At 41.1% G+C, this 23,890-nt stretch overlaps 1 protein-coding gene across 4 annotated transcripts in view; it reads left to right on the top strand.

The window, feature by feature from the left end:
* Positions 1-23,890, top strand: part of nf1a (neurofibromin 1a) — a 140,492-nt gene that overhangs the window by 10,685 nt on the left and 105,917 nt on the right. For all 4 annotated transcript variants that reach the window (XM_085244845.1, XM_085244844.1, XM_085244846.1 and 1 more), the window contains exons 2-7: positions 5,659-5,802; positions 10,533-10,616; positions 15,172-15,368; positions 22,680-22,786; positions 22,940-23,007; positions 23,099-23,174. In XM_085244845.1, the coding sequence (XP_085100971.1) occupies positions 5,659-5,802; positions 10,533-10,616; positions 15,172-15,368; positions 22,680-22,786; positions 22,940-23,007; positions 23,099-23,174 (676 nt within the window). The remainder of the gene's footprint in view (positions 1-5,658; positions 5,803-10,532; positions 10,617-15,171; positions 15,369-22,679; positions 22,787-22,939; positions 23,008-23,098; positions 23,175-23,890) is intronic.

Here is a 23,890-nt window from a genome sequence, read left to right as displayed (position 1 = left end):
TCAGGTGCAATATGACCAGAATCTCATATCCCAATATAAGACATCTATCGTCCCGATAACGATATAAATCACAAAAATGTAACATTTTCTGTAAATTCTGTGAATCTCGGGCAGCTCGACTTACGTGAAGTGTTTCCAGCTGGGCATCGTGTACCTGGAGTCGAGTGTTTTAACCGATGCATGAAACGATGCATTTTTTTTTCTTTTTCTTTTTTTTTGTGTCCCGTTTGGATCTTTAGCCATCAGAATTGTTGTCTTAAGGCCAAGAAAGATGCCAAGCGGCGATGCATTTTTAGACATAAATTGTAACGGCCGCTGTTTTCTTTGTGAGTATTTATTACACGGCGTGCTGCGGGGAAAAGCCTTTTCAAACGTTTGAGTCTAAGGTTTTTTTTTTTTTTTAGCACCTGCCAGCTCTTTTTTGCTTCTCATCCGTAAATACTCTGCATGCTCTTTCACGTCGTTCAGTTTATTTTGAAAAGTCTCAACAGGATCTTGAGCTTTATTGTGCAAGGTTTATGTGGAAAATAAACAAGCGGACACGCGATGGTTTTACCGTCATTGTTGCTAACGACAACGCATAAAAACAGGCGCTTGTCCGTCCGTAGTGTGGCTATATTAAATATAAGAGAAAGAGAGAACTTAAGAAATGAATATAGCCACTACAGTGACCATCAAAACAGTGAAAAAATATTGCCGTAAACAGTTTATTTTGCGACACCACGAAACAAACGATAGCGTAAAATGAAACGATAGATGTTTTTATATCGTCATCCGATATATATCGTTATATCGAACAGCCCTAGTTGCCATATAATTTTGTGATTGGCTGACAAGGATAATTGAAGATGCTAGGGGTAGGATGAGATGGAGGCAGATGATCTGCTGTGGCGACCCCTAAAGGAAACAGCTGAAAGGAGTAGTAGTACTAATACTATTGCAGCAACAATCATAACTACAAGTATGTTGCTGTTCTCTTGGCAGTGACATTTTCTGAATTGCCTATGTACTTTGTATCCAGAAAGAATTTAGAAGAATGGGAGAAACAGCCCAAGATATAGATTGGCTATATATACGGTGGATGTAAAAAGTGTGCACACCCATGTTAACCCAGGGTTTTGTGATGTTAGACCACAGTAAACAATTTCAAAAGTTTTCCCACCTTCAGTGTGACCTATAGCCTGTACAGTTCCCGGCGAGTTTACATGGTATTAAATGACTCTCAAAAGCTTATGAGAAGACTAGACAAAATCTGGTCAGGGAGACCTACACCAGCACTGAAGAAATGTGAATTATGATGAAGAATAAAAACAGTGTAATATTCAACATGAATAAATGTCTCATTAGGACATGCATAATATTTTAGCTAAAATACTCTTCACTGCACACACTGACATTTTAAATTTAAAAAAGCCTTAGCATTTGAAATTCTTAACAGAATTTAAGAACTTTTACAGACAACATGCAACAATAGCTGCAGATTGTTTTTTGTTGTTGTTGTTGTTGTTTTTAACTCAATGTTTGAAACTGAAATAAAAATTAAGTGTTTACAATTCTGATTCCATTTTTAGTTTCATTTTTTTAAACAGCACAAAGGGCCAATGATGATGAGAATAGTGCTGCGCTGCACTAATCATGTTGTTGGAATAGTTACAGCTACATGGGGTTAGGTTGATGCTTTCTTAGCTGGTAGCAACATATGTGTTAATCTTTGAGCTGCTACGCAATGGTACATTACAGCAAGGTAAAAGACTTAAAATGAAAACGTGAAATGTTAATAAAATCTTCAGCTAGAGGGCACCTCAGCAGACACAGCCTGAGGCTCAAAAGACTTCCTTGTTTTTTTTTAACATTTTATGTTGCATACATCTTTCCACAAAGGCAGGTAACACTTGACAAGGCATGATGCCAGTATCGAAAATATCAGATTTAACCCTTGTGTGGTGTTCATATTTTTGTTACTCAGCCAGTGTTCATGGGTCTGGTGGACCCGCCAGAGTTTTGGCTTTCCAAATTAACACTATCAAACAATTTTTTGTTAAATTACTCATCAGATGTTTACTTCATCCCAATTACAAACCATATGAACAGCAAACATGGTTAATTTTTTCCCTTTAACTTTTGTTAGATCACATTTATGAATCAATGTGCTTCTCGGGTTTTTTTTGTTTTGTTTTTTAATGTTATAAAAAATATATCAGTTATAATCAAGTGGAGTGAGTGGAAAGACACAACACATTTACACGTGAAGCAATATGTTTCACAACTAAATGGGATCAGCTGCTCATCAATGGTGACATTAGGCCCAGGTTTGTAAAACAGGGGGAGGTGTTGCACACACTTATCCCACACTGTCCTGATGGCAGCTAGCTTGTCTCTCTGCCGTCGAGCTGGTCTGTCAACTCGGTTATCAAAACGGATAATCCTGGAAATTTTGTGGAAGTTTTCCAGAGACATTGATGCACGGAAAGGTTCGTGCCGGTTTCTGCATCCCACAGGGATTCTGTGGATTCCCCTTTGGACCTGAAAACTCCTGCAAGGATAAGGACCCCAAAGTAGGCCTTTGGGGTTCTTAGATCTCCTTCCATCTCTCTCCAAAAACACACCTTCCTTCTAGATTACTGCAATCCAGAATAATTTTCTGGATGGAATCTGGGATGAAAAGCTCAAATGAAGACTTGATGTCCTGTCAGCCGTGTTGGCCCTGGCTTATCACAGTAACAGCTCTGCAGGGTGGCTCATTTCTTGGGCAAGAAGACCATTCAATTTCACCAGTTATTGACATCCATATTTCTTGCTGTCTGGTGGGCTTGTTCTGGTCCTGGAGCTGGCTGCAGATGGGGTACTCGTCTTCGTTTTGTTACTAAATGGTGCTCAACCTCATCGTCTTCTTCAAAGTCACTGTCAGACTCTGAATTTTCAGAAATGTGAAATATTCTGAAACCTCTTTGTCAACATCATCATCCAAAGCTCCTCTCTCTTCCAAAATCAATTGGACGGCCCTCGCAGCAGATAATCTTTTGCCATCTTGATCAGTTGTGATAAAGAACCACACTGGCAAAGTCTTATTTATAGTATTATGCCCCTAATTTGCAGGTGGGACAGGGTATGAGAAAATAAAATTTGGATCCCTCAAGAAAGAGGGTAAAATGTGTGAGAATGTAAGAGCAGACGGTGTTGGTAGTTGAATTTTCAACAATGTTGCAACTTTGTGCGGAGCAGGAGGGGAAGAAAACACTATCAGCAGCACCAGAAAGGAGGAGGACAGAGTATGGGAACACAGGACCTGCACTTTCAACACTTTTATTAGACCTGGGTCCAGTGGACCCGAACACCTTGTATGTAATGTAAATGCGTGGGGGGAGGTACAGTATGAGGTCATTGAAAATTAGTTCGGATTTATGTTCTTCACAGAAAATAAGCCAAAGCCAATGAATTTCAGGTTGAAAAAATAATTAATTGTTTAATTTTTCTTTTGAAAAAAACTGAAAACGGGTCTCACAGACCCGAACACCATACAAGGGTTAAGCAGCCCAATTAAGGTAACTGACCCTCATCACCAATTTCTTGGCTATAAACATTTTTCTCAGACAGTTTTTTTCTAGATACACACAGTGTAGCGAGACAGCTGAACGCCTGTGTTCACTACCTCATCAAACTGGTGGTCGCACACCTGATCCATATATGAACTTCACTGAGCCAGTGCTGTACTTCATCTGCTGTTTGTTTCCCTTGGAGCATAAACGGATCACAATCAAGTGTCACTTGTGTTTATGTTCTCCTTCATTTACATTTGGAAGTTTGATAGAAATCTGTACCAAGGCGACATACAAAGTCTTTTAAAAACTGTTTATTATTTTGATTGTATTTGTTTTATTTCCTATAAATAAGAAAATAAATACATGAATATTTAAAAAAAATTGTAAAAGTGAATATCCATGATGCCCTTATTACAATAATCATGTTTGAACAGTTCATTACTGGATGCAACTAAAAAGACCATGGTCGGAGCAAAAGAGGAGTTTGGCAGAAATGCAGTCTTGGGTCAATCTTGGATATCTGACAATAGTTTTTTTGTTAATGTTGGTCTTGATAATTATAACAATGAACAAAAAGGTGATACATTTTATATTTATAAGCATACATACAGGGAGTGCAGAATTATTAGGCAAATGCCACCAGTTTGGCCATATTTCAGAGCTGCAACATCACTGGAGTGCCCAAAAGCACAAGGTGTGCAATACTCAGAGACATGGCCAAGGTAAGAAAGGCTGAAAGTCGACCACCACTGAACAAGACACACAAGCTGAAACGTCAAGACTGGGCCAAGAAATATCTCAAGACTGGTTTTTCTAAGGTTTTATGGACTGATGAAATGAGAGTGAGTCTTGATGGGCCAGATGGATGGGCCCGTGGCTGGATTGGTAAAGGGCAGAGAGCTCCAGTCCGACTCAGACGCCAGCAAGGTGGAGGTGGAGTACTGGTTTGGGCTGGTATCATCAAAGATGAGCTTGTGGGGCCTTTTCGGATTGAGGATGGAGTCAAGCTCAACTCCCAGTCCTACTGCCAGTTTCTGGAAGACACCTTCTTCAAGCAGTGGTACAGGAAGAAGTCTGCATCCTTCAAGAAAAACATGATTTTCATGCAGGACAATGCTCCATCACACGCGTCCAAGTACTCCACAGCGTGGCTGGCAAGAAAGGGTATAAAAGAAGAAAAACTAATGACATGGCCTCCTTGTTCACCTGATCTGAACCCCATTGAGAACCTGTGGTCCATCATCAAATGTGAGATTTACAAGGAGGGAAAACAGTACACCTCTCTGAACAGTGTCTGAGAGGCTGTGGTTGCTACTGCACGCAATGTTGATGGTGAACAGATCAAAACACTGACAGAATCCATGGATGGCAGGCTTTTGAGTGTCCTTGCAAAGAAAGGTGGCTATATTGGTCGCTGATTTGTTTTTGTTTTGTTTTTGAATGTCAGAAATGTATATTTGTGAATGTGGAGATGTTATATTGGTGTCACTGGTAAAAATAAATCATTGAAATGGGTATATATTTGTTTTTTGTTAAGTTGTCTAATAATTATGCACAGTAATAGTCACCTGCACACACAGATATCCCCCTAAAATAGCTAAAACTAAAAACAAACTAAAAACTACTTCCAAAAACATTCAGCTTTGATATTAATGAGTTTTTTGGGTTCATTGAGAACATGGTTGTTGTTCAATAATAAAATTATTCCTCAAAAATACAACTTGCCTAATAATTCTGCACTCCCTGTAATAGTTCTGTAAACCATAACCTGCACCCAAGATAGGAAAAACAAGAAGTAGAAGCTGTAGTCAACAACTATAGCAGTTGCCCATTGTTTTCAGACAATAGCTTAGGGGCAGTTTAAAAAGAGACATAATTTTAACAAGAGGATCTCTAAATGAATGCATCCCAGAGGAAAGCAATTAAAATGAGAAGAGTATATAGCACATCATGCAGGATGGATAAACAACATACAGTGTGTAGCTTTAAAGGCTAAGCCTGCCAAAATGTTCTAGGTGAACGGTGTTCTCTAAATTTTTAGTCAGGCCACGACAGAAATATTTTATTTACTGAATGTCTCACCTCTAATTTCATGGGGTTTTTTTGTTCTTTTTCTCAGCTTCCCATTAAAGTTGGACACCAGAACACCCACACCAAAGTCAGCACAGAGCACAACAAGGAATGTTTGATTAATATCTCCAAGTACAAGTTCTCCCTTGTCATCAGTGGTCTTACCACCATTCTCAAAAATGTCAATAATATGGTAAGTGCATTTTTCTACTCTCCTAGTCATAATAGTTACATGCACACACTTTAAACAAATCTTTTAGATTGTTGATGTATGTTGCAGGATGTGACATGTGTTGATCAGGCTTGTTGTGGTAAACTGCAAGGCTGCTTTATCAGACTTGTATCGGGGCAGGTTGGAGGTCAGTTCAACACTTAACCCTTTAAGACCTACCATAGAACCAAGTCCGCCAGAGCTTATATTATATTTTTACATGCTGTGGAGCCATTTTTGGGAGCATTTCAAGTTGCTATACATCAATACAACCATTATAGCCCAGATTCTAATAATATGTCTGCATTAAGTGCATAGTAATTACATAAATTGCAAAAAAGTGCAATAAACTACAAAAAAATTGAAAATCGTTTTTGTTTTTTTAACATATATTTCTTATATATTGAAGAAATATATGTCATATATTGCTCTCGGGCAGCACGGTGGTTAGCACCGTTGCCGCACAGCAAGAAGGTCCTGAGTTCAATTCCAACACCAGGCCGGGGTCTTTCTGTGTGGAGTTTGCATGTTCTCCCCGTGTTTGCGTGGGTTCCCTCCGGGTACTCCGGCTTCCTCCCACCGTCCAAAGACATGCAGCTTGTGGGGATAGGTTAATTGGATAATCCAAATTGTCACTAGGTGTGAATGTGTGAATGAATGTGATTGCAAATGGTTGTCTGTCCCTGTGTGTTGGCCCTGTGACAGACTGGCGACCTATCCAGGGTGTACCCCGCCTCTCGCCCTACAACAGCTGGGATAGGCTCCAGCGCCCCCCGCGACCCTGAAAAGGATAAGCAGAAGCGAATGGATGGATGGAACATATATTTCTAGTTAGAGAAATTTAAGAGGCTTATCCCTCAAAACTGTAAATACAAAAAAGTTGCACAAAATAGCTTCCTACCACAGGAAATTTATTTTGAGTGTCTTCATAGTTTTATTTTTGAAATACACCAATTTTTATATACTGCAGGAAAAACGAAAATAAATATTATAATGCAAATTTGCAAAAAAGCAGCATATGCATCAAAATAAACTATTTCCAGCAGTGCAATATGAGTCCGAAGCATCCCAGAAACGACACAGAAAGTCATAAAGTCAAAGAAAACTTTTAAAAACACCAGAATAGGCTCATGAGGCCCTGATGGTAAAAAAAACTACAATTCCGCAAAATGACATCACTTCCGGTTTCGGGCAGGTCATGGTGGACATGCAATAGTTCGCGCTGACGTCTATTCCAACATAGGAAGTGTTATGAACAGCTGATCGGATCGGCAGAGTGTGTTTCTGGAATATTATGTTTTTGTTGCTGCAAGCGCTTTTTATGCAGTTTTTGCAAAGCTTTATGTGGAAGGAAACTGTGACCTAGGACAAGCTGATGGCATAAGATGTAAGTACAACTCCTCCGGTTTCATATGCAAAAAAAATTATTGTGCTAGCTTACGTGGTTGCAGAGCTACCGGGATTTAAAAATAGTTACGCAAAACAGAACGTGCCCGCTCCAACCGGCTTTAAAGGGTTAAATGAGGCATAAAACGCTGCAAATGGAAAGGCTAATTTACACCATTGAGCCCTACTCTCAAGAACCAACATAGATGTAACACTGTCTGTGAAGCTGGACTTAAGAAATGTGCTTACTGTCCACTTTCACTCTGTGTCTTTAGCAGTAAGGGGCAGTCTGTTGTTCAGCTAGCTGCACTCAAAAAGGAAAACCCAGTTGTTAGCTGTAATATTCGAGTTTGTAAAGCACTTTATAAATGAGGATTGTGTAGAGTAGAGCCTGAGTCACCAGACAAGAGTCCAACTTTCCTGCTTTTCCCCACCAATCCGATTGTACAGAGCTTTGCAATCAGCTGGCCAAGCAGATGTTTGCAACACGCAATCAGCGCTATTTTATGCAATAATATATTCTCTATTTTCCCAAGCAAAACCAAACAGTGTACAACATCACAGGTTACTATATATCACCAAAAACTGTTTCCTACTGATGACTATTGGAAATTCTAATATCCATCAGCATGTCCGCAGGAAATCTCCATGTTACAATATCCTTCAATTACATTTGGGATTCGCTTTTCCTCACTTCTGATATGAAGTAAGTCGTTTTACTTACTTCATACGGGGAATTATTTTTCCCCACATCATCAGTGAGATGATCAGTCATCAGTGAAATAATGTGGCGAAAAAAACAAAAGATCTCCAAAAAGTGTGCATTCTTGTCCTCAGAACATCAGATTCTTTTCTTTTTCTTTTTACCCCCTCTTCATACACATTGGCCTACTTTTCCCTGCAGACATGCTGATGGGATTCCCAATCGTGCTTTGGAAAGAAACTTTATGTTTGTGGTGTGATGTGGATGTACACTCGGCCAAGGAGGGAAATTCGGGAAATTCGGTTTCTGTCAGTCCGGTGAATCACCTGTCACCTGGCTCAAACAGCCTCTCCTCCATACAGTCCTCATTTATGAGAAACAGACAGTAAGGTGGACAGTATGTCCTCGTCACTGTTGCAGTCAGGGAGAGCCCGCGTGTGATCCCCTTTAACTGATTTTTAGTTTTAGTGTTGTTTTTCTTCCCTCCAAGTTATAGGTGCTGGACTTTAACTCAGGACCTTCTTGTTGTGAGGCAACAGCAATTTAAGGATCTTTTAGATAGTTGTGTTCGAAAATCTTGGTAGATCACCGATTTCTGAAATACTCAGCCTGTCTGCCCGCACACTGTTTACAGTCACTTCAATTCAATTCAATTCAATTCAATTTTATTTATATAGCGCCAAATCACAACAAAAGTCACCTCAAGGCGCTTCATAGATACAGAGAAAAACCCAACAATCATATGACCCCCTATGAGCACTTTAGTGACAGTGGGAAGGAAAAACTCCCTTTTAACAGGAAGAAACCTCCGGCAGAACCAGGCTCAGGGAGGGGCGGGGCCATCTGCTGCGACCGGTTGGGGTGAGAGAAGGAAGACAGGATAGAAGACATGCTGTGGAAGAGAGACAGAGGTTAATAACAGATATGATTCAATGCAGAGAGGTCTATTAATACATAGTGAGTGAGAAAGGTGACTGGAAAGGAAAAACTCAATGCATCATGGGAATCCCCCGGCAGCCTACGTCTATTGCAGCATAACTAAGGGAGGATTCAGGGTCACCTGGTCCAGCCCTAACTATATGCTTTAGCAAAAAGGAAAGTTTGAAGCCTAATCTTAAAATTAGAGATAGTGTCTGTCTCCCGAATCCAAACTGGAAGCTGGTTCCACAGAAGATGGGCCTGAAAACTGAAGGCTCTGCCTCCCATTCTACTTTTAAATACTCTAGGAACAACAAGTTAAATCACCTCTCTACTTTAAGGTTAATCTTTAAGGTTGTCTTGACCGTGTCTGAATGCATTGTTAATTTTTAAGATGTTTTATTTGGGTCTTTCCATCTCTTCAGCAATTTTTAGAACATTTTCTGCTTGACCATTCCAATTTGCATAACTAGAGTAAAATGGAGTAGCCTTCTGGACAGAGAGCTCCGATGTTATTCCCGGGATCTGCTGGAGCCACACAGTTATTTCATTTTTAACTTTAATTTTTATATTTTTATTTTATTTTATTCCTTCCTAGTTAAATGTACCCTTTTCGTATTTATTTCCTATCTTATTCATAGCCTTTTCATTTTTCTTTAGGTCACGAGCAGTTGTGTAAGCATTTCACTGCATATCGTGCTGTGTATGACTGTGTATGTGACAAATAAAATTTGAATTTGAATTTGAACCTTGTTGCTTCTCAGATTAACCCTTGATTGAGTTTAAGGCTAGTTACTAAAGTTCATGCACTCTGCTCTATGGGATTCTGTCACATAAGATAAGATAAACCTTTATTAGTCCCACACATGGGAAATCTTTTGGTCATGGCAGAAAGTACAAGTTTAAGAGCAGTAAAACTTAAGAAAAACACAAAAGAATATGATAAGATAAACTAGAATAACATACTATTCCTCAAGAATAAAATACTATTATAAAATAGAATAAAGTGCTCTGTTATAGTAGGTAAATTGCTTTTGGTAATATTGCACATCAGGGAGACAGTTACAGTTGTGTACAGGATGTGTGTCTGTCTGCACATGTGTGGTCATCTGCAGAGACCATGCTGTAGAGTCTGACAGCAGTAGGAAGGAGAGACATGCGAAATCTCGCCGTCCCACATCGTGGGTGCAGCAGCCTGCCACTGAAGGAGCTGCTCAGTGCTGTCAGAATCTCCCAACCTGTGCCTGTGGAAGTCTACCACCAGCTCCTTGGTTTTTCTAGTGTTGATCTGGAGGTATTTCTGCTGGCACCAGTCCACAAAATCTTGGGTCAGTTCTCTGTACTCCCTGTTGTCCCCATCAGTGATGAGGCCTAATATTGCAGAGTTGTCAGAACTTCTGCAGGAAGCACGGGGTGGAGTTGTGGGAGAAGTCTGCATTAGAGTAATTACTTTATGGCGTACCACCATAAAGTAATTACTCTGGAGTTCAGAACTGGACTGAGATCACCCCAAAGGGTCCCAGTGTGGTTGTTTTTGCCTTACGCCTAAGTGAATTTACTGTGTTCACATCTGCGAAAATTAAGTTCACAACAGCAGAAAAAAGAATGAAAATTTGATTTAAGCAGACTAAAAAGCATAGGTATGAAAACACCCTAAGATTTAAGATCTAATTCAGTGATGTTATGTCTGTGCCTGTCTTCACAGCGGATATTTGGAGAAGCATCTGAGAAGAACCTCTACCTCTCTCAGCTCATCATTCTAGATACCCTGAAGAAGTGCCTGGCTGGGGTGAGCTTTACCCTCTCACAATATGGTTTTGTTCTGTCAGGGAAAAAAAATTCACTTGAGCAAACTTAGTTATGTCTAAGTGACCTCATCTTATTGAAGACCATATCTAACTAAGGCAACATTGACTTGACAGTGAAATTTTCTTTCCGTAATTTGTCAGTAGATGGCACTATAATACAGTGTAACGCTTGTGATCTTGAGGGCCAATTAAATGAGACAGTCTAACCTATGAAGTGCCACTCCTGCTGCATAGCAGCCGTGACACCAGCAGCTTTGTTCAGCAAAATGTAGATAATGTAGTTCATGAGACTTGCTTTATTTCACTTTGACTGTATAATATAGATATAATAGAGCTTACATTCATTTTAACACATTAAATATATTTTATTAAAATTACCGGTGGAATTGGTAGAAGTTAACTCAGTTGATATATACTGTGCTTCAGTAAAAATTTGAAGTACATTCACTTCCATTCAATATCATTTTATAACTTCTTCTACTCTACTAGGCTTCATCTCAGAGATGAATGTTGTTCTTTTAATATATTTTAATATATTGTAACCACTACACCCCAATGCAATATGTGTTTAGTTTGTTTAAGTCAAGATGTTCACTGGATAACTTTGTATCACTGGAATACTCTATTCACTTGTTAGACTCTTGCAGCAATATTTGGCTGTAGAACAAAGGAGAAGCTCGAGTAATAAGTCTAGTTACAGACTTTGTCAGTACAGGAAAATCAATTTCTTACCATCTAACAGGAGATTTGTGCTTATGTGTTAAATCTAGACCATAGGTTGTTAACTACAAACCCCTCTGAAGCACAATGACACCAAGACATTGGGTCAAACTTTTCAACCAATTTCTTTAGGAGTTCTTGGTGCTAAGAGTGCCAACATTCGAGGGCCATGTAGGTTTGGGGCACTTTTTTTGCCTTAATAAATTAAATCCTTTAGGAGCTTTTTGTATTTACTTGGCTTATCTTTATCTAGTATTAGACTTTGTTTGATGACCTGAAACATGTGAGAAATATATGACAAACTAAGAAATCAGGAAGGGGGCAAATGGTTGTAATTAGAGCTGGGCGATAGAACGATAACGATATGTATCGCGATATAACTTTTACTCGATAGAGAAATTAAGCTATCGCGATAGACCTAGCCGCTCTTGTCCTCAAAAAAAAAAAAAAAAAAAAAAAAAGGTCAGCCATTCCAAATTAAGTAGCGCAGAGCCGAACCAATCACAGCCGCAGCGTCACGTCGCGTGACTTGTTACGTACAGCACAAGTGCCAAGCCGCACGTGTGTTTGTTTGGGAAGCAGCCAGCGGGTAATGGAGCCAGCGCATAATGGCGGAAATGAGTGTGCCGACTAGAAAAATCAACCGAGCGTGACCGAAGAGAAAACAGATGATGGTTCCAATGCCGGAGAGATTGTCAAACGGAAGAGCCATAGAAGTTCCGTAGTGTGAAGGTATTTCGGCTATTTCAAGTCTGACAAAAAACAGAGTAGCGTGCACTGTAAATTGTGCCGAAAGCAAGTCTGGAAATACAATAAACTGGTGCATGCGTCACACTGTGCGCCACGTTATTGTTTCGGTGAAATGAATTTCTACAATACTGTTACTGTTAATTCTACTCTCTGCAGTGTTTAAATGCTTACATATACACACAGTTACTGTCCCTCCACACATACGACTCGGTTCTGCTTCTATGCCCCAGCTTTGTTTACTTTTTCCCACCGAGGCTTCTAGACTTCTGATTGGCCAACATTTCTGCACGGTTAGGAATCTAGCGCCACCTAGATTCCTAACCGTGCACCCCTGACCTCGTTGCCCACCTCTCAATTTTAAATACACTTAGTCATTGAGGGCTAGCAGGAGGGACCATGCGCTTACCTGCTGCTCCTTGGCAGGTAGCTCCATGCCCTCCTGGGTTTTAATTGCACCTTAGAACACACATGCATCAACACTACAATGAGCGGGTGGAGGGAGGTTTGGAGTCTTCTCCCACCCCCATTCTCTGCGGCCTGCTGGAGCGGGGGGGCTAGTAGGGGGAGTTGGCCGTCCGACTGCGGTCTGGGGTGTGGGGCCTCCCTGCTGCTGCGGAGTCGGGGTGGTCTGCCTCTCCCCACCGCAGGGAAAAGGGTAACACCACCTGGGTCTGGGTGCAATTCCCCCCTCCAGGGGCAAGGGTACCTAGACCCGGTTTGTAGAGTACGCTTGGGGAGTGTGATTGTGTGTACAGCGTCTCTTTATGTCTGTCTCCACGTTGGTTGAGTGTGGAGTGAGTGCATATGAGAGCATGAGGGTGGGAATGGATGTTTGTGTCTGTGTGTGCCTGTATGTCTGTGTCTATATGTCAGGTTGGGTATCAGACGCCACCTCTCTGGGGACACCTCAGGCCCTCCAAGGTTTGGAGGCCTATCTCCACCCACCACCACTTCCCCTGCCGGTGGCGGACTCCCTCAGGTGTCGGTGTGTTGGTGGTTCTTTGTGTCTGGGGGTGGGCGTCCGGGTGCACACCGGCTCACTCCTTGGAGGCCGCTTGTCGGGGCCTGGGGCCTGGGGCTCGCTCGGGCCCCTTTGGAGGTGGGGTGCCCCCGGCCTCTCGGCCTAGGGCTCGGTCACTCAGGCGCAGCTGGGGGCTGGCGGAGCTCACGGGCGCGTCACTGCAACCCCCCCTGGCTTCTGCTCCGCGGCTGCTGAGTGAGCCCTCATCTGGGACTCTCCTCAGCTCTTACTGGAACAGTGGCGCGGCTGCCCCTCTGTTGGTCTTCCATGGTCTCTTGTGTTCTGGGGGCCTCTGGATGTCTGGAGTTTTGATCTCCTCCATACCCGTTTCACACCCTGGAGGACGGGGCTGTGGCCCCCCCACACTCCCTAGCAGATCATTACATGGAGAAACCTTTGGAATGCAAGCATGCTGATCCACACAGGTATGCACACATGGGTATTCACAGACGCGGACTACAGCTTTCTTGGCTGCTGCCTCAAAGCACACTGTGCGCTGTCTATCTTGCGTGCTGCACAATATCGTTTATTACTTAGTAAATACTGATATCTATGACTAGCTAGTTTATTGTGATGGTGCTTTGTTTTCTCTATTATTATGTTGCTCTTTGTTGTTTGCTGTCTCCTCTGTTTGTTTGTTTGTTTGTTTGTTTGTTTGTTTTTTCTCCATACAGGTGACCCAGGAGTTTTTTTTTTTTTTTTTTTTTTGTCTCTCTTCCCCCCCCTTCTCACCGTCTCTTCTCCCCTTGGGTTTTCTTTCTTTCTCTCCCCCTCTCTCTCTCATTCATTCCCCCTGTCCTATTTATTAAAAAAAAAAAAAAAAAAAAAATGACAAAGGATGAACTGAAGCTCTGCCATCACGTAATGTCGCATACTGCTGTTTCTGATGTCATTTAAAAAAAAAAAAAAAAAAGGAATCTAGCGCCACCTGCTGCTTTGGCATGTTCATAGCAGCGTTTTCCTTCATTTCTGCCTTTATGTGTGGACGGGATTATTTTTTAAAACGAAAACGGAAAATCTCCGTTTTCAAAAATACCCGTGTACGCGTGGACGTAGCCTCAGTCTCTGACTGGAAGCGCTAATTCGTCATTCGGCTTTTGTCAGACTAAAGTAACTGTTAAAACTGTTTGAAAAGCTAAGCTATACAACAAGGAGAGATTGAGAATTTCCTTTTAGTTCTCAGTTTATTTGATATTGACAAAAGTTAGTCAGTTTTGTCTGTTCTTCTGTAAAACAAACTAAGATTTATTTTTAGAATTAATATTTTGTTTCTAAGTGGAATTGACAATTTAGTCTGTTTCGTTTGTTCTATTTTGAAACTTAAACGCTTTAGCGGCTGCCTTTTGTGTAGTTTGCAATATTTGCCTTTATTTATCTGAAAAAGTCTCATGTTCCTTAAGTACATCTACCCTGTTGAACTTATTATGGGAAATAAATATTTAAATAAAAACAAGCTGCTGATTATTTCACATTTTACTTGTGAGCAACGGCACATTTAAATCTTACAAATATAGTTATTTGGCTTATATCGTGATAGATATCGTTATCGCCTGAAATGAAAAAAACATATCGTGATATGAAAAAATCTCATATCGCCCAGCTCTAGTTGTAATAGTATATAGTGCAAGAACATCAAAGATTTGATTTGACTTTGTGTGAGTAGAAACTGTAACAGACACATTGAATATCTGGGGTATAGTGGCAAGTTGTTGTCCGTCAAATTTAGGCTTCACCATCACTACCATTTCTACTACTATTATGTAGTGTAGATCAGAATTTATTCAGTGTCTCTGTTGCTGTTTCCCCTCATGCAGACACAAACCCCTAAGTACACTTCTCTTTCATGAATCTTGCTCCCCATGACCCTGGGATTGGTTTACCTTTGGCTTTCACAAAAATGACTGAAGCCTGGTACTTCTCAGTAGTTTGTGCTAGGGCTGTGTTTGTAATTTCAAATAGCTTCCCAATCAAAATGCCATTTCACATCATTGAAACATCATGTAGCCCTTTTGTTGATTGCCCTCCTCTTTGTTTTCCCTTCTCAGCAATCCAAGGACTGCTTGCGTCTGGATGAAACTATGCTGGTCAAACAGCTGCTGCCAGAGATCTGCCATTTCATTCACACGTATCGTGAGGGGCACCAGCACCAGCATGCTGCTGAGCTACGAGCCTCAGCTTCGGCTGTCCTCTTCTCTCTGAGCTCCAACAACTTCAGCGCTGTTTTTAGCCGCATTTCGACCAGGTAGCACATTCACCTAAGTCTGTCATTTGTTGTGTAAATATATAAAATGAAAAGAAATAGACCAGTGGCCTAGAGGGTTTGAGGTTGAAAAAAATATATCAAATCTTTTAATGAATTGAATGAATTTCTAACTTCTCAAAGAAGTCCAATGTGCCTACTTAAATTTTTATTTTTTTTTTAAAAAAGGGTGAATTTAGTTAAGTGAATTAGATAATTATTATTTTCAAATGTGTCTTTGACAGATTTCTAAACTGTTTGAAGGTCTAATAAAAAAATTAAGCAATATATACGGTGCAAGTATTCACAGCACTTTCTCCAAAATTTTACACACAATGCCCTGTGACAAAGTGAAAAAGATTCCTTGAAATTCTTGTAGACATATTAAAAATAATATTGCATAACAGAATAATCATGGATTGGAAGGCTTGACATGGATTGGATGGATTGACATCATGGATTGGCTAGTGCTCTCACATACACTGTCATCAATGGGAACTTTATATACACAGGCGTGTCTTTCTAAATCCAAGTCCAGTTGCCTGAATTTATACCTTTATGCCAGGTGGATTGCAATCAAGTTGCAGATGATCTGATCTGATTGCATCTGACAGATGATCAATGAAAACAATGCACCTGAGATCAGTTTTAAGCGTCATTGCAAAATGTGTCTACACACACACACACACACACACACACACACACACACACACACACACACACACACACACACACACACACGGCTAGACCCCTCATGCTAACCAAGCCTACCGCAGACATGAGTGACAGAGATAAATGTGAAGCCATACCGGCTCGGAAGTCGCCTGGATTAACAAGGTCCGCATCAGGTGTCGAGGAACCAGGGCATGCTGATTAGAAGTGGGCTACTGGAACCAGACGGCATCGGTAGGCAAGTGACGAAAATAGAGCGCTATTTGAATGCTACTATGCAAGTAACCCCTGCGGAAGGGGTTACATGAATAGGATGAGGGCCTTATGGAGTCTTCGATACCCAGCATCCACATTAACGGCGAAACAACTAGTAGCTCTGTTTTCTAACATTCGGAAGAAAGGATTGCTCTCATGGCTAGAGATTCACAAGGTACAACACTCATGCTACAGCTGTAGGGGGCGATTGAAGAACTGAACTAAAAGATAAGATCATGGCGAAGCTTGAAACCTGGATCCTCTGTAGCCAGTTACCAAGACTACGTGAAGTACACTTGGAAGATTTAGTAGATGATGTAAATGAAGTACCAGGGACGGACACCTAGGGCTCTGATTACTAATGTGACCACTGTTAACTTCACCCTCCACATCTTCTCAAGCTCATCTCTGAGCCCTTGGCTCTTCTCTGACTTGACTCAACAAATACTTTAAACATACAGTGGGGCAAAAAAGTATTTAGTCAGCCACCGATTGTGCAAGTTCCCCCACTTAAAATGATGACAGAGGTCAGTAATTTGCACCAGAGGTACACTTCAACTGTGAGAGACAGAATGTGGAAAAAAAAATCCATGAATTCACATGGTAGGATTTGTAAAGGATTTATTCGTAAATTAGGGTGGAAAATAAGTATTTGGTCACCTCAAACAAGGAAAATCTCTGGCTCTCACAGACCTGTAACGTCTCCTGTAAGAAGCTTTTCTGTCCCCCACTCGTTACCTGTATGAATGGCACCTGTTTGAACTCATCATCTGTATAAAAGACACCTGTCCACAGCCTCAAACAGTCAGACTCCAAACTCCGCCATGGCCAAGACCAAAGAGCTTTCGAAGGACACCAGGAAAATTATTGTAGACCTGCACCAGACTGGGAAGAGTGAATCTACAATAGGCAAGCAGCTTGGTGTGAAAAAATCAACTGTGGGAGCAATCATCAGAAAATGGATGACATACAAGACCACTGATAATCTCCCTCGATCTGGGGCTCCACGCAAGATCTCATCCCGTGGGGTCAAAATGATCATGAGAACGGTGAGCAAAGATCCCAGAACCACACGGGGGGACCTGGTGAATGACCTGCAGAGAGCTGGGACCAAAGTAACAAAGGTCACCATCAGTAACACACTACAACGGCAGGGAATCAAATCCCGCAGTGCCAGAACTGTTCCGCTGCTGAAGCCAGTGCATGTCCAGGCCCGTCTGAAGTTTGCCAGAGAGCACATGGATGATACAGCAGAGGATTGGGAGAATGTCATGTGGTCAGATGAAACCAAAGTAGAACTTTTTGGTATAAACTCAACTCGTCGTGTTTGGAGGAAGAAGAATACTGAGTTGCATCCCAAGAACACCATACCTACTGTGAAGCATGGGGGTGGAAACATCATGCTATGGGGCTGTTTTTCTGCCAAGGGGACAGGACGACTGATCCGTGTTAAGGACAGAATGAATGGGGCCATGTATCGTGAGATTCTGAGCCAAAACCTCCTTCCATCAGTGAGAACTTTGAAGATGAAACGAGGCTGGGTCTTCCAACATGACAATGATCCAAAACACACCGCCCGGGCAACAAAGGAGTGGCTCCGTAAGAAGCATTTGAAAGTCCTGGAGTGGCCTAGCCAGTCTCCAGACCTCAACCCCATAGAAAATCTGTGGCGGGAGTTGAAAGTCCGTGTTGCTCGGCGACAGCCCCAAAACATCACTGCTCTCGAGAAGATCTGCATGGAGGAATGGGCCAAAATACCAGCTACTGTGTGTGCAAACCTGGTAAAGACCTATAGTAAACGTTTGACCTCTGTTATTGCCAACAAAGGTTATGTTACAAAGTATTGAGTTGTATTTTTGTTATTGACCAAATACTTATTTTCCACCCTGATTTACCAATAAATTCTTTACAAATCCTACCATGTGGATTCATGGATTTTTTTTTTCACATTCTGTCTCTCACAGTTGAAGTGTACCTCTGGTGCAAATTACTGACCTCTGTCATCATTTTAAGTGGGAGGTGGGGGAACTTGCATAATCGGTGGCTGACTAAATACTTTTTTGCCCCACTGTATATCATGGGTCCAGAGAGGGACACATTGAGCACTTGTGGACATTGGTAAATGGCCTGCATTTGTATAGCGCTTTACTAGTCCCTAAGGACCCCAAAGCGCTTTACACAACCAGTCATCCACCCATTCACACACTGGTGATGGCACTGACAGAGGCGAGGCTGCCGGACACTGGCGCCACCGGCCCTCTGACCACCACCAGTAGGCAACGGGTGAAGTGTCTTGCCCAAGGACACAACGACTGAGACTGTCCGAGCCGGGGCTCGAACCGGCAACCTTCCGATTACAAGGCGAACTACTTTAAAATATAAAGCCTTTGAAACCAGATGATTCTTTTTAATGCACCCTGTATTATTATCCTTAGTAATCCCCTGACTTGGGGCTTCAGGCAATAAACGTGCCAACAATAAAGAATTTTTTGGGGAATCTTGTCCAGTAAGTCTCTAGGCTATATTTAGGTCCATTAATTATTTTTGCCTCTCTCTTATTGCACAGTGGAAAACTATCAGTGTTTGGCCTCGCCAAAGCCCAAACCCCAAAGAAGAGCTTTGTAACATCCTTCAAAAAGCCTGTGGAACTATTCCTAAAGACTAAATAAATAAAGAAATAAATAACAAGAGAGTTCAGGCTGTTCTTGCTGTATTGAAGTACAAAGGTAGTCATACCAAATTTAGATTTTATCGTAAAACCGGACTTATCGTGCTTGTTGTTTTCAACATGTAGACATCCATTCGGGACTACAGAAAGTTATAGAACCTACAGTGCTATTTATTTTATTACAATAATTTTAGATTTTAAAACCACCTAGAGAATCCCACCAAGTATAAATCAAGCTTTCATCACACTGCTTGTGAAACTAAACCCACCCAGCAATCTAATTATTGAGTTCTTAGCTTTTGCATCTGAACTATATAAAATCATACCATTTGTTATTCATCCTTATCAGAGAGGTTTAATTAAAGGTAAATAAATCTAAGACAACAACAGGGGGAAAAAAAGCCACGCACTTCCTCCAGGGCCAAAAAAACATGAACATGGAAAAGAATTAACTTTGTTCTTTTCAACCTCAAATTTCCTTACTTATTCCATCTAGTGTATCATGTTTTGAGCACATGTACTCTTCATTGTACAATGAAATACAGAGCGGTGCCATCTTATGTCACCTGTCAAAAGCCACATGACCACGACACACAGTAATAATATGCAATCAGAACCATGTTTTATGAAAGACGGTCGATAAATAAATCATCTACAAGTAATATATATTGGCTTGGTATAAGCCAGAAAAATCAGTGCCTCCACAAACCAAGCAACAAACAGAAGGGTATGCAGAATGTTGCAGGGAGTATCTAACAGGAAAATATTTGATACAGTTGGTTACACAGATATCAAACCTACTCACTCAAAGAACACAATAAGTAATGCACTCAACCGCTAGGGCCTGTATGCACACTCACCACGCAAGACTCCATTGCTGTAGAAAAAGAATGTTGAAGCGCATTTAGAATTTTCTTGAACAACATTTAGACAAGCTTGTGAAATACTGAGAGAACATAGTGTGATCAGATGAGACCAAAAGTCTCTCTGAGCTCTTCTGTCAGCCCTTGGTATTTCTCGAGCTATTTGTTTTCCTTTCCTCTAATGTCGCTATCTGTCGCTACAGCCGTCTTCTTCTGCTTGTCCACCACTACCATGTCCCGATGGTTAGCCGTCACCAGTTTGTCTGTCTGTATCTCTTAAGTCACACATGATCTTAGCTTGGTCATGCTCAGCCGCGCTAGGGGGAATGTCCCAGTTTGACTTGTGGACTACCAGGCCATACACAGATATTCCTGTATACTATACTGTACACAGATGTTCCTTTTTTATGGGCCAGGACTCGCGATGGAAGACGCCAGAAAGGAAGCAGTCAGATTAACCTCCAGCTGAAACTCTGCATCATTTATCCACGATATCCAGTAAATCCACGGTAGGGCTAGCCTTCTTTTGGGCCACTCCACTGAAATAAAATGCTGAATCGCCAGAAGTATGACCCAGACTGACTCTGGTGCAGTAAGTCAGACCAGCTGTTTAAACCTAGTTGGTCTCAGTGGCAGCTTATTTGGGTGTGAAATACAGTAAACGAATGAAAGCTTCAGGATACTTTGATTGAATGTGCTGGGCTCATTTCCTTGTTTTGCTTCATGGGGATTGGAGAACCTGAGGTAGAGTTTTGATTGTGCAACTTTTTTTAGTAACAAAGAATGAACTGAAGATCTAATATGGAATCCACTCTGGTTTTTTGTCTTCACTTTTGTGAGTGAACTCAAGCAACTCCTTATTACTGATGTTATGGACTCCTTGTGGAATGAATTTACTGGTTAATGGCATTTTGTATTGTTTTTGTGGGTGAGTGTTGAACATATTTCTTGGTGTATAGGAAATTGCATTGGGTTTGTTTTCATTCACTGTTTAGGGTGTTGTGTCTTAAATGTACAAACATCCTTTGTGTGGTTAGCATTTTAAACTGAATCCATTTTTTTTTTCTGGCTGGTACCTCAGAAAAAACTTACTCGTGAGTCTCCTTGGCTAAGCAAACTTACACTATATACAGACCTATTGGTATATGTTCTCAAGTCAAGATGTACTGGATTATAGTGCAGTGGAGGTCTGTGACTTTCATTATTTATTAAGATGATTTCTAAGTCAGTACACATAAGGGCATCATCTAAGTGTGTCTTGGTGTTTGGTTGGAACCAGATTGAAAGTTTAGTGAGTTGAAAGCTTTCTCTGCTGTGTCTTTTGTCTTTCTAATGGTTTAATGTAGTGCATGCATACTTTATTCAGAAAGTATTCAAAGCACTTGTTGCACATTCATGTCATGTTAAAAACTTTCTCCAAAATGGAATAAAGTCATTGTTCACCTCCCAATTTTACGCACAGTACTCCATGATAACAACGTGAAAAATGTTTGCTTGAAATTCTTGCACAAGTATTAAAAATAAAAAACAAAAATCTAACTTGTGCATAACTAATCACAGCCCTTGCCATGACATTCAAAATTGATCTCAGGTGCATCTTATTTCATCCTGTGGAGTCGACACACTACCATTTAGTGGCATAGGACCATGGCCTCAAATTTGGAGGTGCTAGATATCATTCCTACTGTTACAAACTTTGCTGTGAACCGCTCCAGTCCAAACTGGAGCACATGAAACCAACAGAACTACATCATCTGCAAAAAGCAAAGATTAAATTCTGAGGCCTTTTATCACCTGGCTATGGCTATCCCTCATATTCCCAAAACACCCCCCATAGGATACCCCGAAGGTTGCAGTTGAATGCTTTCTCCAACTCCACAAAACACATGTAGACTGGTTGCGTTCAATCTTCCACACCCCCTTGAATATCCTTGTGAGGATAAAGAGCTGATCTAGCGTTCCACCACCAGGACAGAAACCTCATTGTCCCTCCTGAATCCCAGGTTCAATAAATGGATGAACTCTCGTTTCCAGTACCCTGCCATAGGTCTGCCCAAAAGCTGAGGAGTGTTATCCCTCTATATTTGGAACACACACCCCCATCCCCATCTTAAAGATCGGACTGAATGCCTATCCAGGGGTGCAGCTGCAGAGGTGTGTCAGCCAAGACAACCGTGGCTTCGAGAAACTTGGGGTGAATCTCATCCACTCTAGAGGTCCTGCCACCAGAGAATTGTTCAACTACCTCAATAACCTTACCCCCAAGTCAATTGTCCGCCTCGTTCTTAACTCTGCTTCCTCTATGGAAGATGTGTCAGTGGGGTTGTGGAGGTCCTTGAACTATACTTTAGCCAAGATTCAGATTGGCAGGACCTCCGTCTTTGACTCTTCAGGGTCTGCTCTTGATGTTTCCTCCTGAGACTTGGGCCCGGCCACCAGGTCTCTCCTTCAAGCGCCCTCCTAAGACGTGGGTTCAGGGTGGGGGGCTGGTAACCTTATCCTGGGCAGGGTAAACTAGTCTGGATTTATCCGAGTCTTGATTTATTTCAAGACGTGGAGCATTTACAAATTATGGGATATGTGTCATGTATCACACATTTGCTGAATATAGTTGATAACTCATGAAATTTTTATAGTTCTTTTTTAATATGATTATTATATCAAATTGAGTTTTACTGGCATAGGGTCCATTCCTATAATATTATAGGGTTATGCTGTAGTATGAATAATGAATATTCAGTTATTTGGTCAGCAGAGAGTACCTCTGATTTCCAGATTAATGTTTTAAGCTCTCTTTTCTTTATGCCTTGTTGTTTGTAACTGCTGAACAGCAGAATTCTCTCCTTGTCTTTTCAGGCTTCAAGAGCTGACCGTCTGCTCAGAAGATAACGTTGATGTTCATGACATAGAGCTCATGCAGTACATCAATGTGGACTGCTCTAAGCTGAAGAGGCTGTTACAAGGTTTGTTTCTAATGCACTTACAGGTTTACATTTGGGGCTATACTATTTGTAAACAGACTACGGAATTATTAGAAGAATAAAATTAGTTTTTTATTGAGAAATTATGAAATAGAGATGTTAAAGAAAAAATTCTGTTTGGCTTTCTTCTCTTAGAAACTGTAATGAAGTTCAGAGCTCTAAAGAAGCCTGCCCAGCTTGCAGTCATCAGCAGTTTAGAGAAGGTAATTTTTTCTCTTTGTAAAAGTGCAAAATAATTTTAAGCATGATATCAGTGAATAATGCAAATGTGACACGTCTTTTTCTTTTTTTCAGGCATTTTGGAACTGGGTGGAGTGTTACCCAGATGAGTTCACCATGCTGTACCAGCGACCACAGTCAGATATGGCAGGTATGAAAAGAGTTAAATATAATATTAATATATAAGATGATGGAGAAGAAATAATTACCCCCATATCTGGGAAGTTATTTTGTTAGAACGGTTGATATGATTGTGTATTATTACAACTGTTTTTAGTAATAGTAATAATGAAACACACACACAGACAATATCAAACAGCTATCTTGTAGCAGCTGAGCTGATTTAGTCTGTTAGAGAAAAAGCTTCCATGCCTGCTTAGTAAGTGGTACAGAGCGTGTGCAGTGGTACTGTATGCATTGGCAGTGTTTGAATATACTGATGGCACATTTGATGTACTGTAGAAATGGTCTATTCTCTCCAGCGATATATGTTTAAAATAATCAGTAAGAACAATAAAAGTTTTTGAATGGCATTCTACAAGTGACATCACTACTACTGCTGGTTCAGCTGATGGTTGAATGGAAACAGTAACAGCAGTAAAAGATGACAGGTCCCTTTGTAAGTAGTAGAAGTAGTTGAAGAGTAGTTCAATAGCCATCAAAAGATTCTTTTAATTTTCTAGATGGTTTTTCTAATGTTCTACATCAGCGGTCCCCAACCCCCGGGCCTCGGACCGGTCCCGGTCCGTGAGTCGTTTGGTACCGGGCCGCGAGAGTTGAGGCTCAGGTGTGAAATGTATAGTTTTCAGGGTTTTTATCGGTTTTCAGCGTTATTTTGTTATCGTTTTTATCGTTAACTCGGTTTTC

The sequence above is a fragment of the Mchenga conophoros genome, linkage group LG14, assembly GCF_057382185.1.
Source record: "Mchenga conophoros isolate Kocher_MC1m ecotype Shallow Benthic linkage group LG14, M_conophoros_male_GT1.1, whole genome shotgun sequence".
In the NCBI taxonomy this organism is placed as follows: Eukaryota; Metazoa; Chordata; class Actinopteri; order Cichliformes; family Cichlidae; genus Mchenga; species Mchenga conophoros.
This window is presented reverse-complemented; position numbering and strand designations above follow the sequence as displayed.